Source organism: Salvelinus alpinus, chromosome 15 (genome assembly GCF_045679555.1).
Source record: "Salvelinus alpinus chromosome 15, SLU_Salpinus.1, whole genome shotgun sequence".
NCBI lineage: Eukaryota > Metazoa > Chordata > Actinopteri > Salmoniformes > Salmonidae > Salvelinus > Salvelinus alpinus.
This window is the reverse complement of record NC_092100.1, coordinates 50,307,604-50,324,406: the sequence shown is the minus strand read 5'-3', so window position 1 is coordinate 50,324,406 and position 16,803 is coordinate 50,307,604. Positions and strand designations below refer to the sequence as shown.

At 43.2% G+C, this 16,803-nt stretch overlaps 2 protein-coding genes across 3 annotated transcripts in view; both read left to right on the top strand.

Annotated features, from left to right (window-relative positions):
• Positions 1-10,129, top strand: part of LOC139540265 (transcriptional enhancer factor TEF-1-like) — a 50,785-nt gene extending 40,656 nt beyond the window's left edge. For both annotated transcript variants that reach the window (XM_071343959.1, XM_071343958.1), the window contains 6 exons: positions 728-789; positions 1,016-1,140; positions 1,876-2,049; positions 3,366-3,506; positions 4,784-4,936; positions 5,085-10,129. In XM_071343959.1, the coding sequence (XP_071200060.1) occupies positions 728-789; positions 1,016-1,140; positions 1,876-2,049; positions 3,366-3,506; positions 4,784-4,936; positions 5,085-5,198 (769 nt within the window). In that variant the 3' untranslated portion in view covers positions 5,199-10,129. The remainder of the gene's footprint in view (positions 1-727; positions 790-1,015; positions 1,141-1,875; positions 2,050-3,365; positions 3,507-4,783; positions 4,937-5,084) is intronic.
• Positions 10,130-10,897: 768 nt separating this feature from the next.
• On the top strand, positions 10,898-13,607 carry LOC139540263 (ras association domain-containing protein 10-like). The gene is made up of 2 exons (XM_071343957.1): positions 10,898-11,031; positions 11,127-13,607. Exon 2 carries the CDS (start codon positions 11,785-11,787, stop codon positions 13,180-13,182), a length of 1,398 nt encoding a protein of 465 aa, XP_071200058.1. The 5' UTR covers positions 10,898-11,031; positions 11,127-11,784; the 3' UTR covers positions 13,183-13,607.
• The last annotated feature ends 3,196 nt before the right edge of the window (positions 13,608-16,803 follow it).

The following is a 16,803-nucleotide window of genomic DNA, read 5'->3' as shown; positions in this document are numbered from 1 at the left end:
GTTGTTGTTATTATTAGTGGCTTGGGTCTCTTAATATCAGGAATATTTCACTTTCTCTGTTCATAGGAGTAACAACATGAATTTGTGCATGACGCCGAAATAATGCGGTGCGACTCGAATTTCGCCATCAGCTGGAAGACGGTGTCCCTTTTTGGTCACTGTCAGCGGAGGAAAGGGAGAGCGGAGTGATGTTGAGAGACGGACCCTCAGTCTGCTGCTCTCTCCCTCCGCTGAGACTGACCATCAGATGCAGGCACCATCAGCCCAATAAAATAAAAAGCAAATTATTTAAATGTATGCTCACTCAGCTGTGCCTCACAAGTAATACAACAATGGATCTATTACCGGTGTGATCATATAGCCTACCTCAAAATGTTGAAATATATATATATTTTTTAAATGTTTCCCAAACAACACTGCATTGGCAGGTAAATTCAAGCAAAGCCAGTATGCGGTGATAATGTATTGGGCCTATAGCCTACTGCACAAACCTCAATGCTACAGAGCTGTTTTTAATTGGTTAATGTTGCATAGGCTTACATTTTTTTAAAGTCATGTTAATAAAAAATCCGAGCGGTAGATCTCGGCATGCATTTTGACTCAGAAAGTGATCTTGGCCCAGAAAAAGGTTGGTGACCACTGGTCTAACTGGTATGTAGCCAGTTCATTCTTTGTATTATTGCATTACCCAGGTCAACCTCCTGATTATGTGTCTTTTTGTCTTCAGCGTTAAGCCATTTGCCCAGCAGGCCTACCCCATCCAGACAGCTGTAACGACCACCATCTCAGGTGAGAGAACTTTTACCCTACCCACTCTATCAGCTCATTTCAATTCCTCTCAGGCCAATGCTCAAAAGAAACTCCAATGGCACCTATTTACCAGTACATTAATACTATTACATGGCCAATGCTACTATTGCTATAGCTAATGTTCATAACGTTAGTGAGGGGTGGGATGTTAGTGTCGGTAAACGGTGGATAGTGAATTGACGGTGTTGTATGTTACCCTGCCCAGCGTACGAGCCTCCCACAGCCCCCACGCCTACAGCCCCAGCCTGGCAGGGCCGCTCCATCGGGACCACCAAACTCAGACTGGTGGAGTTCTCTGCCTTCCTGGAGCAGCAGAGAGACCCTGACTCTGTGAGTACCTGCCCTACTGTATTCCTTTCCACACATAGTAAAACACACCGGGGTAAACCAGTAGGTGTTTCTCAGACAGCATCCCAAAGCAGGTCAAACTAGTGCCAATTCCTGATGTCAACCGTACAACCTCAAACTGGGGCGATATCTTCACACACTCACAGACAGAGAAGGTAAAACAAGGACAATAATGTCACAAGCAAAGCAGAATCCCTCCAAATACCAAAGTGATACTTAAGTGACTCTGGAAAATCTATGTTTACCTTGGCACAGCCAATTTGTCATTTTGTCACTATTTCTTAGCTATTGCTTTTTTGCTTGTGTTCTATGACAGCAGACATTTATCTTGGGGTAGTGAGTTATCCGACACCAGTATTTATGCTGCTATGCCTGTGCACATCTGTGACTTTAAAACAACCCTGAAAAGAAAACCGTCTCTTCTGAAGAGGTTGTCAGATCATACATGACGCGATAAAATCATTTTGAAATATTCATATCATATTGATATGACGACCTTGTCAAGAGGGATTGAGAACTTTTAGAGCCGGTTTCCCAGACATAGATTAACTCTAATCCTGGACTAAAATGCATTCTCAATGGAGATGAACTATTGAAAACGTTTCTTAGTTCAGGACCAGGCTTAATCTGTGTCTGGGAAACTGGCCCTTAAGGTAATGGAGAAAGAATGCCAATAGAAGCGATCTATTTAAACCTGTTGTTTTACTCTCTCGTCAGTACAACAAGCACCTGTTTGCCCACATCGGACAGACTAACTACTCGTACAGCGATGCCCTCCTGGAGGCTGTCGACATCCGTCAGATCTACGATAAGTTCCCAGAGAAGAAGGGAGGACTGAAGGAGCTCTTTGGAAAGGGCCCTCACAACTCCTTTTTCCTGGTCAAGTTCTGGGTGAGTTTAATGGCACATGCGCACACGATGATGCTTTTTAAAAGGCGCATTGTCGGCTGTCCAATGCGCCGCTCTATAACCCGTCTCGAATTGATTCCCGGCCTTTATTGTCCACACAATTTAGCGTCACAGAAAACACGATTTACATCTAAACAAACAACTTTAATGATGCGTACGTTCAAGTATATGCATCATGAGTGAAGCCGAGGATATGGTTTTGTGTTTGAATGTGTGTATGTGCGATTCCCCAGGGTCTGATGTGGTAGCATTGAGGCTTTGTTTGAACACCTGCCTACCTCCTGACAGGTGTGAGAGATTGGGGCAAACTAAGGAGATTGCAGTAGCACCCTACCAATGGAGTCTCTGTCTCTCATTTCTCTCTAAGCGCAAATATTTACTGGCACCATTCTCCACGGCTTTACTTACAATTACATCCTATATAGTCTATTGGCCCCAAGAAAGCTTTATTTGATTTACAAAGTTACACCTGGAGTATGATGTCATCCTCAGCTCTCTGTTTCCTCTATGTTTGTTACATACATGCTGGTTCTCTATTAGCTTTGAGATACTCGGTAAAATCCCTTTATTTTGTTCAACACACAAATATTTTCATAATCTACAACTAATAGGTTTTAAAACTTGAGCATATTAATTCACGTCAACACGAATTCAATTCCAAATTCAAAATGGGAAACGCAAACAAGACGGTGAGTCTCTCTTCAGACATTAGTGAAGAGCCACTGCATCTGAATTTCAAACATGGACACTCACCATCTAAACAATCGCCCTCCTCTGATCATTACAGGCCTTAATAACCAGCTGACTTAATGAAGGAGCTATTTATTCCTTTGTTCACATGATGAACTCGGTGTTCTCTGAAACAGACTGTCCCCTTCAGAAGACTCTTATTGAATAGTTTATTTTTACATCCATTCAGGCCATTTCTAATATCTGTCTTGTGCCATTCGGATATTTCGGAAGCCTCTTTCCGCCTCATTTGAGATGCAGAAGCACAAGATTATTGTACAACAGTGTTTACCGGTAGATAGCCACTCAACTCATTCTCAGCATACAGACATGCCAAATAATATAATTGCATGTATTGTCATGAGCCACTGGAGGGCCTCGCTGCCTTAGTAACCTTTACATCGAGTTGCTTTCCTCAAGTTAATCTTGACATTTTAAAGAAAATCCCTTTTTAATTTAAACATTTTCAGCATGTGTTGTAAACATTTAGCCCATTGTTTTAGCTGTTGTTAGTCAACATTTGCTTGACTATGTAGTTAAACCTCTGCTGTTATGTTGTCCTGATGCAGGCTGATCTGAACTGTAACATCCAGGATGACTCTGGGGCCTTCTACGGTGTGACCAGCCAGTATGAGAGCTCTGAGAACATGACCATCACCTGCTCCACCAAGGTGTGCTCCTTCGGCAAGCAGGTGGTTGAGAAGGTGGAGGTGAGTCCTAGTCCTGCACACACCACTGTGTGCTCGGCGGAGAAGCAACTATAAAACGACCCAAATGACTCACAATTACCTACTTTTATATTTGTGTGTTTATCACAATTGCGTACATGAGTGTTTTAACACCTATTTGATCGTCGTGGACATGGTTTCCTCCTCATTTATACAGCGGGTGGGTCTAATCCTGAATGCTGATTGGTTAAAACCGCACTCCAGCCCTTGTCTATGACTTTAAAATGCCTATTTAATCTGTTCCATCTGACTGCATATTCCACTGTCTCATCAGCCCAGCCAGGCAATTTATAAACTTGATCTCCACTATAAAAAGCATCTAGACATTATCCGACATTTATTTTAGACTAACATTTACTTTTCAACAGCAGAGATTTGTATAAACCTTGCTGTCAGTCTCTCTGACATTTGCAACATTGTTTCAATATTCAAATTAGATCTCCAGCTGTCCCATAGTAATGAACGTGTCAGGAGTCGGGATGAGACAGACAGGCAGGTAGCTTTTCTCAGCCAGTTGAAATCATCTGTCATTATCATTTTTATGGATATATACAAAGAACTATCAATTGAAAAAAGGTCAAACGAAATGAAGTGCAGCTAGTTTGCAGTCTTTCCAGCTTCAGTTTGAAGTGATTGTTGGCTAGCTCCTCTGAACAACAGTGTCCTGACGAGCACATTTTCTACCTCAGGTGAAATCATTAGCTCATTGTTATGGATGTATCCAAATAAATGTCACTAGAAAACAGCTTAAACAAATACAAATGCTGCTACTTTGTTGTTATTCTGGCTGCACTGTTTGACGTGACTGTGAGTTAGCCGTAGTTGGCTAGCCAGCAAGCAAGGGATAAGAACGTTGCCAGCCAGTATGGCAAAAGAACATTTAGAACGAACGACTGGGTTGCATCTACAGATACAGAACAAAAAAACTTAATGACTGGGTCGCATCTCTGGCAACCGAACCGACCAGCCAGCTTGGGTAGCAACCCTAGATTTGTGTCGGGACTATATCATGTAGAAGGATGAAATATAATGAATAAATTCAGCGAAGTAACCTTTTTTGTTGGTAACCCATTGATTAACGGTGATAATGCCCGAGAAGCCGGTGTTTGGAGGATATATTGGCACGGTTTGCCGGCCCTCGACGATACCCGTGCCAATATATCCTCCAAACACCGGCTTCTCGGGCATTATCACTTAATTGTTTTCTTGTGAAGAGCTGCACTCAGTGATCTCTCTCTTTCTCTCTTCCTCCCCCTCAGACGGAATATGCTCGCTTCGAGAACGGACGCTTTGTCTACAGGATAAGCCGCTCCCCCATGTGTGAATACATGATCAACTTCATCCACAAACTCAAACACCTGCCTGAGAAATACATGATGAACAGTGTCCTGGAGAACTTCACCATCCTATTGGTAAGGATGTCCTACTCAGAGTCATCAATCTGTTTGTATACTCATAACAAGTGTGTGTCTGTCTTGTCTGTCTTTCTCTCTGCGTATGTGTGTGTTTCCGTGCATGTGTCTTTACGTGTCTCACATTGCATTTTGTCTTGTGTTTCAGGTTGTGACCAACAGAGAGACACAGGAGACGCTGCTGTGCATGGCGTGTGTGTTTGAGGTGTCGAACAGCGACCACGGAGCTCAACATCACATCTACCGGCTAGTCAAGGAATAAGAGACTGAGGCCTAGATTCAATCAGATCGAACGTTAACCGACATCCGCATAGCAGATGTTTTGGCGCTGTTGGAGGTGTAACTGCGGTATGAGCTGAAATATCGGTGAGCGGCTGCTCTTGTGTGGCATCAACCCTCCCTTCCTTAATATCCCTACCGTGTTGGGAGTTCAAGACGGTGCAAGGAAGTGTAGACTCTATCGATGTTGGAAGTAATGATATTCAAATGTCAAACCATTGATGTTAGGCTAATCGCATGTTTTCATGTTCATTTGGATGGGGGGATTTATACCTTATCAGTCTAATTCGAGTGTTGTAACTTGTAACGTGGCTGAATGAAATTCTAACGCGGCTGTATGGGATTTGTCAGATTATAGTCGGGTGTGATTTTGTTTCATCCAATGGCGGTGTCCGCAATAATATAACGCAACGAGCCGCTTGTGGATTGGACAGCTCTCTGCAGTTCCACCTCCTGACACCGCCAAAACAACCGCTATGTGGATGTCAATCTGATTGAATCTAGCCCTGACACTCCGTGTAAAAATGCTTCATTCAGAACTGGGACAAACTATCACATAGATCTCGCTAACCTGAAGGACATGTAGCTTATGAAGGATGGAGGGAAGACATTGAAGGACAGACCCTGAGTATTGTCAGGGTTGTGGGGGAGGACACGAGGCAACCGCCCAGTGAAACACGCCTTCAGAATGACTTACTTGACAACCTTATGGAAAGTGGCTGTGCCTCTACACAAATCCCACCCACAATGTCCTTTGGTTACATTGTGGGTGAAGTCTATCACGGATAATATTATCATTATATTTTTGTCTTTTTAATGTATATTTGTATGAGTGCAGCTGTCAATCTGTGGTATAGTTGTGTCATGTGCCATTTTTCCAGACTAGTTCAGGTCTGTAGTGTAGAAAGTGTACATATGAAGGGGCATTGCGTAACATAGGGAGATGTTCTGTGGATTACATTTGGAAACTACTATCAGTTTCCAGCTTTTTATATTGTAGTCATCACCAATGTCAACCAATTACAGATCATGATAGCCTTTCTTAATTAGATAAATAGAAAAACTATACAAACAGTTACTACATACACTATATATACAAACGTACGTGGACACCCCATCAAATTAGTGGATTCGGCTATTTCAGCCACACCCGTTGCTGACAGGTGTATAAAATCGAGCCCACCGCCATGCAATCTCCATAGACAAACATTGGCAGTAGAATGGCCTTACAGAAGAGCTCAGTGACTTTCAACGTGGCACCGTCATAGGATACCACTTTTCCAACGAGTCAGTTCATCAAATTTCTCCCCAGGTCAACTGCAAGTGGTGTTATTTTGAAGTGGAAATGTCTAGAAGTACCAACTGCTCAGCCGCGAAGTGGTAGGCCACACAAGCTCAGAGAACTGGACCCCCGAGTGCTGAAGCATGTAGCGCGTAAAAATTGTCTGTCCTCGGTTGCAACACTCACTACCGAGTTCCAAACTACCTCTGGAAGCAACGTCAGCACAAAAACTGTTAATCTGGAGCTTCATGAAATGGGTTTCCATGGCCGAGCAGCCGCACACAAGCCTAAGATCACCATGCAATGCCAAGCGTCAGCTGGAGTGGTGTAAAGCTCGCCGCCATGGGACTCTGGAGCAGTGGAAACATGTTCTCTGGAGTGATGAATTATGCTTCACCTTCTGGCAGTCCGACGGATGAATCTGAGTTTGGCGGTTGCCAGGAGAACGATACCTGTCCTATGTTTAGTGCCAACTGTAAAGTTTGGTTGGTGGAGGTGGAATAATGGTCTGGGCTGTTTTTTGTGGTTTGGGCTAGGCCCCTTAGTTCCAGTGAGGGGAAATATTAAAACTGCAGCATGCAATGACATTCTAGAGTTATAGACGATTCTGTGCTTCCAACTTTGTGGCAACAGTTTGGGAAAGGCCCTTTTCCTGTTTCAGCATGACAGTGCACCCGTTCATAAAGCGAGGTCCATACAGAATTTTTTTGTTGAGATTGGTGTGGAAAAACTTGACTGGCCTGCACAGAACCTTGATCTCAACCCCATCGAACACCTTTAGGATGAATTGGAACGCCTACTGCGAGCCAGGCCTAATCGCCCAACATCAGTGCCCGACCTCACTAATGCCCTTGTGGCTAAATGGAAGCAAGTCCCAGCAGCAATGTTCCAACATCTAGTGGAAAGCCTTCCCAGAAGAGTGGAGTTATAGCAGCAAAGAGGGGGCCAACTCCATATTAATGCCCATGATTTTGGAATGAGATGTTCAACGAGCAGGTGTCCACATACTTTTGGTCATGTAGTGTACATGTAGCTGTGTGAACATCACTATCACACAAACATTTTCCAAAGAAAAGATATGTAGGTTTTACATTTTGTACATTTTGGATAACAAAGCAAATACTAAACTATAATGAAGACCAGTCATAGTTATAAATCCAGGGACACTTTGAAACTATAAATAAAATATATGATGATTCAGGTACCACTTTGCAGCACAACTCTCTCATATCTGCATCATATCTCCTGTGCCCAACTAAAAATAAACCTGTATTGTTAGGTATTACTGCACTGTTGGAGCTAGGAACATAAGCATTTCGCTACACCCCCGATAACATCTGCAAGATATGTGTATGCGACCAATAAAACTTGATTTTATTGGAAGAGGAAAAGCACTGTGATAACACAGCAAGACAATGTGTACAGACCAGAGATTCCTCCTACGTTATCTTTTCTCTGAGCTGCTAAGGTTTTACCCCGTATGACAATGAGGCAAAGAAATCATAGAATACACATATTGAACATTCAAAATGGACACTCTACTACCATAGTCACCCATCCCAAAGCACTTAGTTCCTCTGTATGGTTATTGCGGGGTGGAGTTAACTTGTTGAATGAACCTGCTCTTTTTAGTGACTGAGAAACACAGAAGTCAAAAACACTCCCATATATTAATCTCTGTGTTTCCCTGGTTCTGAATGCTATTCAGCCTTATTTTGCTTGTCAATCTGTGAGCTACGCTATTGGGCACATTAACCGTGGTGGTAGGGAATGGGATCCTTACAGATACTGTAACTCTACCACTCAAGCTGTGAGATCTTTCCTGAGCTGGAGGACAGCCTTGTAATTTCCATACATCCCAGTGTTATGTGTACAGTGCCTTAGTGAGTAACTTTCCACCAATGGCCCAATGGTTTGCTTGGATCGAAAATACATAACATTTGTGATGCGTCATGTCGGCCATTATAAATACACTGTTAACTATTAGTGGTTCTACATGTGCACCTATTTCACCTTGTTTTACAAAATAACTGGTAAATCATACATAGATTATTACAATGAACAAGTTCCGTGTGTAATAGCAGTAATAACTTTGCCTTGCTTATCAAAAACCAAAAAACTGGAGACATTTCAGACGTGCAATTGTCCCTTGCACTGTAGCATAAAGTGCCTTTGGTCATGACTTTCCAGCGAAGAAAAGGTTTAAAAGAAGCTAAACCAAAAAGTCTAAGAAAATGGTGGAAGAGATCACCAGAATGCCTTTTCCAATGCATTTCCCTGTAGAACTGTATTCATTTCCACAACAATTTGACTATTGCTGGGCGGCAGGTAGCCCAGCGGTTAGAGCATTGGGCCAGTAACTGGAAGGTCGCTAGTTAAAATCCCTGAGCTGACAAGGTGAAAAAATCGGTCAATTAACCCTACTTGCTCCAGGGTCGCCGTTGATAGTGGCAGACCCTGGCCGTGACCCCACTCTCCGAGGGTGTCCCGGGGAGTTGGGATAATGCAACAAAAAAACAAATTTCCAATTCACACGTGCGTATGATCCACACTTTACAGTTTAGTCATTTAGCAGACGCTCTTATCCAGAGTGACTTACAGTTAGTGCGTTCATTTTAAGATAGCTAGGTGAGACAACCACATTTCTCAGTCATAGTAAGTCCATTTTTCCTCAATAAGGGAGTCAAGTGCGAGTGTTAGTTTACTTGTACATGTGTCAAATAGGACAAATATAAGAACCCGCCTAATTATTATTATTATTTGGGAAACGATTGTACCCTTAGATGCATGTTCAGTTCACAGTGATCTCCCTGTGGAGGTTTGTATCATCATATCATTGTCACAGTAGATCAATTGTGTTATTATGATATCATATGCACACTAACTTATTAAAGTCCAGAAAACATAATGCAGTATAGTTGTATGTTACACTGTGGCTAAAGACAATGGATCAGGGTTTATGTCATGTTTGGAAGACCTTTGACCTGTCTTCTAACTTAGTAATAATTGTGACTAGATTCTGGGGTGTCCACCATTACAGTAGTTTCTGTTTGAATGTGCTGTATGTAGGCTATACTTTACAATGCTTTTGTGATGACTCCAGTTTAACCAGAGCCAAGCCTGTTGGTTTCACTGCTGGGCTCTGTGTCTCTGTTCTGTCAACCTGGAATGTAGATTTCACACATAAGCCTTTTGAAGATATTATTTTAAACGGGCACAAGGAGATTTTTGACACAAACATCAGCAGCAAAGCTCTGGGCCATGTGCTCTTTGTCTATAGGTACTGGTAACTTTCATCTATTGTTTTCAACATTGGCTTTAATTTTTCTCAGTTTGGATGGCATCCTCAGAACATTGTGTGCGGATAATTTTTAAAAGGTGATTTGTATAAAGAAGAATCTATTCTGAGACGTCCTGGTACACATGTTTAATGTTATCTTTAATTTTCTTAAAGATTGTGAATTTTTCAGACAAGAATATAAAAAGATTAACTGACAATATGTGTGTTGTTACTGCAGGGTCTGGTCTTTGCTTTGTAACCTTTTCTTCATTGCTAAAGTGTTAGATATTTTATAGCTTTCTAGAAACTTTGTATGCATATAATATCCAATAAAACTAAATGGTCAATTCTGTTTCTGATTTGATGATGAATCATAATTTCTCACAAACATCAATGAATTTCTCTCAAATTAAGTAGTTGTATTTCATTACTAGCCTACCTTTGATATTTCTGTAACGATACAATACTCTTAATGCACAACAGGGGGAGCTATATCCAAAAGAACCAGGCCTCGCGAGCAGTGATACTGTGCAACGGTTCACCCACATGAGAATAAATATTAACTGGAATGATTTTTTCCTTGAGCCCAGAAATAGCCATTCTCTTTGAATACATCTCCTGGCCATGTTGATGTTGGAGAAGAACCTGCCTGACATTATTATAACCTCCAGCCTGGGGTGTTATGTAGTATTTGGTGTAGCAGGTAGCATCGAGGTTAGAGCGTTGGGCCAGCATCTGAAAGGTTGACGTACCGGAGCCGACAAGGTGAACAAAATATAATATGTCACAGTGCCCTTGAGCAAGGTACTCAACTCTAATTGCTCCAGGGGTGCTGTACAATGGCAACCCTGGTCGTGACCCCACACCATGCGGGTGTCTCAGGGGGAGTTGGGATATGCATTTTTTTTAATTTTTTCCATTACACGTATGTAACAGGACAAATATAAGCTCCCCCCCCAAGTATTATTATTATTTCATCAACAAACTTGGCCTGTCATCCATCCACTGTCAGGGTCAGAGGAGGATAAACCAGGCGGGACCAATGACAACCTTTGATTCTGGCCAGATCATTAACATATTACACCACTACAACAATCCCCACATGCACCAAAGACCTCTGCGATAATCACAGACAAACTTTTTTTGTTGTTTTATGAAAATATGGTCTTTGTTCACATTCACATGTCTTTTGGGGGAGTGGTTTGGTTGGCAGGGTCAGTTTGGCCTAAAGACTGGAGACAACTGGGATGAATGGTAAGTGTGCTCTGTGTTATTGAGGGCAGAGAACTTATATTCTGAGTAGCTCCATTAATAGTTGTATTTTTATTTTGCTTGATTTGTTTCTATAGAATACCGATCAGAAGTAATGAAGATGTGAAATAATGGAGTGAAACAAGGGGGCCCCTGACTGACCCTTGCCTGAATTAATTTAATATGACATACATAACACTCGATTTAAAATGTGTTCACTTTTTAATCTTACAGGTCAGAATGATGGTATTTTTTAACAAAGTACAGTAAGCAAATTGGTGCGTAAAGTTTGCACAAAGTGAGCGGGTAATGTTACATACAAAAACTTCTGGAGTGTGGCGGTTTTGTGTGGTGATCAACAGACACTGGAGAGTCCCGTTGCGAGCGGAGGGCGTATACTTTAGTGTTTGCATAGAAATGTACCCACAGCAGTGCGTGCCGACCGAGAGGAAGGACGCCCGTTCCTCCTCTGCGCACAGTGTTCCAAACGGAAGTCTGCGGGGATAATGTAATGCCCCCTGCTGAACAACTTCCCAGCGTGCCTCTTCAGTCTGCTACGGGAATAATCCTACATAGAGGGAAGAGGTACTGAGCTGATTATTTCATGAGAATGATGACATGCCTACATAAGAATAAGGACAGCTCCAAACGAAGGTGTGTGACACACTTTTCTCTTAACGCCTGAAACCTGGGACCGAGGAGTCGAGAGGGGAGCAGAAACTTTGATAAGCAATTTGGTTGGAGGTTTTTTCCAGTATGGAGCAGGAAGAATGCAAGGTATCAGTATGGGTCTGCCGGGAGGAGAAGCTGGTCTCGGGGCTGTCCAAACGCACCACCTGCGCGGATGTTGTAAAAGTTCTACTGGAGGACCAAAACTTGAAGCAAGGTGCGTCAGCGGCGATGCAGTCCGGGACCCCCCAGTCTTACTGCATAGTGGAGAAATGGAGAGGCTTTGAGAGGATTTTACCCAATAAAACCAAAATCCTGCGTCTCTGGAGCGCCTGGGGAGATGAGCAGGAAAACGTGAGGTTTGTGTTGGTGAAGAATGAGGCATCGTTACCGAACAACGGACCCAGGAGCGCCGAGGCGCGAGTCGTTCAGAGCAAAGACAATCCGTGCGCATTCAAGGGAGCAGCCAAGACCACAATGGCTTTCTCGCAAGAAAAGCAGCGGAGGATTGTTCGAAAAGCTTTTAGAAAGTTGGACAAAATTAACAAAAAGAGAGAAGAGACTTTTCCTAAGGATAAATCCTCAGTGGAGAAATTGGAAACGTTGGTGCACTTAGTTATCTCGCAAGATCACACCATCCGCCAGCAGATCCAAAGGATCAAAGAGTTGGATAGGGATATAGAGAGGTATGAGGCAAAAGTGCACTTTGACAGAATTAAGAGACATGGTATCAATTATGTGCAGGACACATACATGGTGGAATCGAGCGTGGAGGCTGATCCAATAGAGGACGTTCCACGTTCAGCGGAGGCTATTGCGCAGTTTGAGGAGTACGCGCTTATGTGCGAGGAGGTCCTGCGACTTCAGGAGGAGTTGACAGAGCGCGAGGCTCTCATGGAATGCATCACAGGTGAAATTCAGGAGGAGCTAAACCAAAGGTGGATGAAAAGACGGCAAGATGAGCTGTCGGGCAAAGACACAGAAAGTATTGGGGAGTCTGTGGACATCCCCGTAGCTGCAGTGGCTCCACAGCCGGCAGCACAGTCAGGCGCCGCCGTCCCAGAGCCAGATGTGAACAGTCTATCAGAGAACGACTTGGTTTTGGAGGGGAAGATAATCAAAACAAAGCTGGATACCAGTTTATATATTGGTCTTCGTTTAAACACGGATTTAGAGGCTGTTAAGGGGGATTTGGACTTAAGTCAGGAGCTATGGGACGCGAAAGAAAAAGAACTAACGGATTTGCTCGCAAAAATGCACTCTATGAATTTAAATAAGGAAAAGTTACCCGAGGCTGATAAAGAACACTCTGGTGTCACTGAGACTGACATGTTGCCTTCCTTGGAGAAGAGCAGTGGGTGGGTGGAGCAGACCAGAGGTCTGTCCAAGACCTGCGACATGAACGACGAAGATTCAGACACAGGGCTGAGCTCCATGCATAGCCAGGACTCTGACAATACACCTGTGTGTGAATCACTGGTGTAGCTAACTCTTTATTGAACTGTTGAAAATATGCAACGCAAACTCAGGGACAGTGAGAATTCTCTACACTAAACAATATGTTTCTCAGTTTCCTTCAAAAGGCATCAGCATGGACACCGTATATATATGATAGTCAACTCACTCCACAATAGTTTGTCTTTAAATAGGCCACTCTCAGATATTCAGTCAGTATAGACAAGCAATAGAATTTAAGATCATATTATGCCAATTGTGCTGAAATCCTGACAAAAGTTATGGAAAGTGGATATAGCTTGCTATGCTGTTTCTGTGTGTCACAAGTATTATTTTTCGGAAAATGTTTAGAATTAGGGGAAACAACAACTGCATTGAACTGCAAAAACCCACATCACCATGAACATTCAACTATAAACATACAGGTTACTGTGGAAATAAAGTATTAAAACATATTATGATCTGTTTGATTTAGTACTTGCATAAGTAGGACAAATGATTTAGGAGTTGGCTATGCCAATCACACATTTAATTTGCATTGGAATTAGTCCTACCTCATGAGAAAGTCAAACGTTGTAGAGAGATGTTTTGCATTCTTTAGGGGCCATGCCTTGGGGTGTGTGATGTGTGCTTGTCATGTTGTGCTGTTTTTAATTGAAGTCTGTGGAGCAGCAGAGCATGAACTTCTGTATTAATGATGATTACTGTAAATGTATACCTTTTTACTAAACTGTTTTACTAAAAGAGCAAACTGTTCACTATTAACCAAGCGAGGGAATTCCAGACATTTTTACTGTTGCGTTTGTAATTTTCATGCCAAACTTTTCACTGTACTCTGAGGTGGGTGTTCAAAAAGTTGGATAGATGCCAGTGCATTTAACTGCAACTGTATTCGATCCATCTGGAGGCAGTATCTGCTGGCAATCTTTAGGCCTACAGATTTCTGTTGTTGTTTTTGTGACACTATCTGCCTAGGAGAGCCAGGCTCAAACCTGCCAAGATGTAGCATTTCCCAGAGGGTAACTTCTAGAAATATCAAAAGACATTCTCAAGAGGGAGGTTTTGTTAATTGATCATGTTGTTTAAGCATTACTAACCTTTCATATTCAGATGCCAGGCTGCTGATGCAAATTGGCCAGACTAGCTGTCACCTTACCCAGTAATTGTTTAATTCATCCATGTAGTTGATCCTCACTTTCTCTCTGGTTGCTTGACAGCATGATACCAATACCCTATTGATGGCAATGCCCTATTCAGTTACAGTACAATTTGTTGTGCCAATCAACCTCATGGATCGGTAGTTCTCAGCATGGTTTATATCAGGACAACCACTTGAGAGCTCTAATCTAATCAGTTTATCAGGAGTCACTACAAGTAATAGAAATTGCAGTGTATATGAACCCTGGGAAAGCTAAGACAGACAACATACAACATCCCAAAGTCAAAACCCAGACTGTTTCTGTTTATGCAACCCAGTCTGCTTTTGTGTCTGGGTGTTGTGTGTTGTTGTGGCCCCCCTGTGTGCTCACTGGGCTGTGTTTGGCACGGGGCAGCAGGGCTGTATGAAAGCAGCCAGAGAGCAGCTGCCTAGCCTGGCTCACTCTGTTGAAAACAGTGGAGTTTACATAAGTCAGGGATGAAGGCTGGGCCAGGCCTTATGTTCTACTGTTTTGGGGTGCGCTGGCGCTGGGACTGGGACTGTGTGAGTAGGGATGTCTGTGTTTCAGATCCAAAGGATTTGAGTCCCCAACAGCCTAGTGCCACATGATGCTTTAAATATGACTTTTGACAACAGAGGGGGAGACTCCTCTTACGGAATATGGCCTTCAAATGGTTGTTTTTCATATCCATGCATTTCTGTCTAAAACATTAATGTCTGGGATTGACAAACAATGTCAGATGTGACACTAATACTCTGTTAGTTCTCTATACCACTGAGATTAGTTCTGCCATATGTGTGAAATTGATCCCAGTGAGAGGCAAGTAAACAGACAGACAGACAGACAGACAGACAGACAGACAGACAGACAGACAGACAGACAGACAGACAGACAGACAGACAGACAGACAGAGAATGTTTAAGTGGATAGCACCCTGGCAACCATCAGTCAGCGATAGCGCTGAAACACTGACACACAACCTTGTTGCATTATCCTCAATCTTCACCTCAAATGTATCCATACACTGTGCCGTATACAGTACTTAACCCACTTTACTTTAAAAACAACCTGCATGCATTGACATGAAAATGTTTTATTCAACTTAGGCATAACCATCTGTGCCAGGGATTTCCTGTACAATTTCTGCTACTTTTTTTGTACTAATACCCCCTTTTTCTCCCCAATTTCGTGACATCCAATTGGTAGTTACAGTCTTGTCCCATTACTGCAACTCCCCTACGGACTCGGTAGAGGCGAAGGTCGAGAGCCATGCGTCCTCCGAAACATGACGCTGCCAAGCCACACTGCTTCTTGACACACTGCTCGCTTAACCCGGAAGCCAGCCGTACCAATGTGTCAGAGAAAACACCGTCCAGCTGATGACCGAAGTCAGCTTGCAGGCGCCGGGCCTGCCACATGGAGTCACTAGAGCGCGATGGCAATCCCAGCCGGCCAAACACGCCCCTAACTCGGCCAACTGGGCCAATTGTGCGCCGCCTCATGGGTCTCCCGGTCACGGCCGGCTGTGACACAGCCTGGGATCGAACCCAGGTCTGTAGTGACACCTTAGACCGCTGTGCCACTCGGGAGTCCGTCATTTCTGCTACTTTTGTATGATAACGCTATCAGGACGGTTTTATCATAATGGAATTGCATAATGCAGACATAAGGGAAAAGACACCTCTCGGAGAGACCTCCTGCACTCTTCAACCCCCTATTTCACTCATGCAGTGCACCCTTAGTAATGAATGGGACCCTGCCCTGGCGATGTTCCCATGGGTCATCAACCTCAGGAGATTGCGGACCTATAAATAGTTAAAGAGCAGCAGCCTGTAAGGCCGGGGTCATTCTTACGCCATGTCGAGCTGAATAGGACCAGCCCTCTAAAACATTTAGAGCAGAATCCTAACTTCCACTTCGTCTGAATTGTTCATTAGTCTCCCATTGACATCAATGCGTGACAAAGTGAAAGAGAATCGCACCATACAGAAATATTTATAAATAGTCAAATTTAAGAGATTTGTGTGATATTCAGATGTATGCCATGCATGCATGGTGCAAAACCATTCAGATGAGATGACCCAGGCTCATAATGTGTTGGCTGGAATGAGCCCAGCAGTTAATATCCGTATGGGATCCAATAGGCCCTGGTAGCTGTCGTTAGAAAATACTACTGTCAGGAAAACAATCTGTGCAATATAATAAAACCACCATATATTCCGTCAGACGGACAGACAGACCGAACATAACACATCTCACTGCATTGTTGGGAAGGGACATTAAGTACTGTCAACCACTCTCATCCCTGTCCAGACCATTAGAGAGGAGGATCCATGTACCAGATAGGCTAGTATGGGATTATTCTACTCTGGAGCTAGGTGTTCCACAAGTGGCCTGTCAGATGGAGGGGCTGAGCCTCTAGTCATACCAAACTCTGGTGCATGTTCAGCAGGGCACAACATTGAGGAACGTTCAGGTATAAATATGTTAT

What these genes read in the sequence shown, in the direction of transcription:
- LOC139540263 (XM_071343957.1), top strand. Translation starts at nt 11,785, where the DNA reads ATGGAGCAGGAAGAATGCAAGGTATCAGTATGGGTCTGCCGGGAGGAG.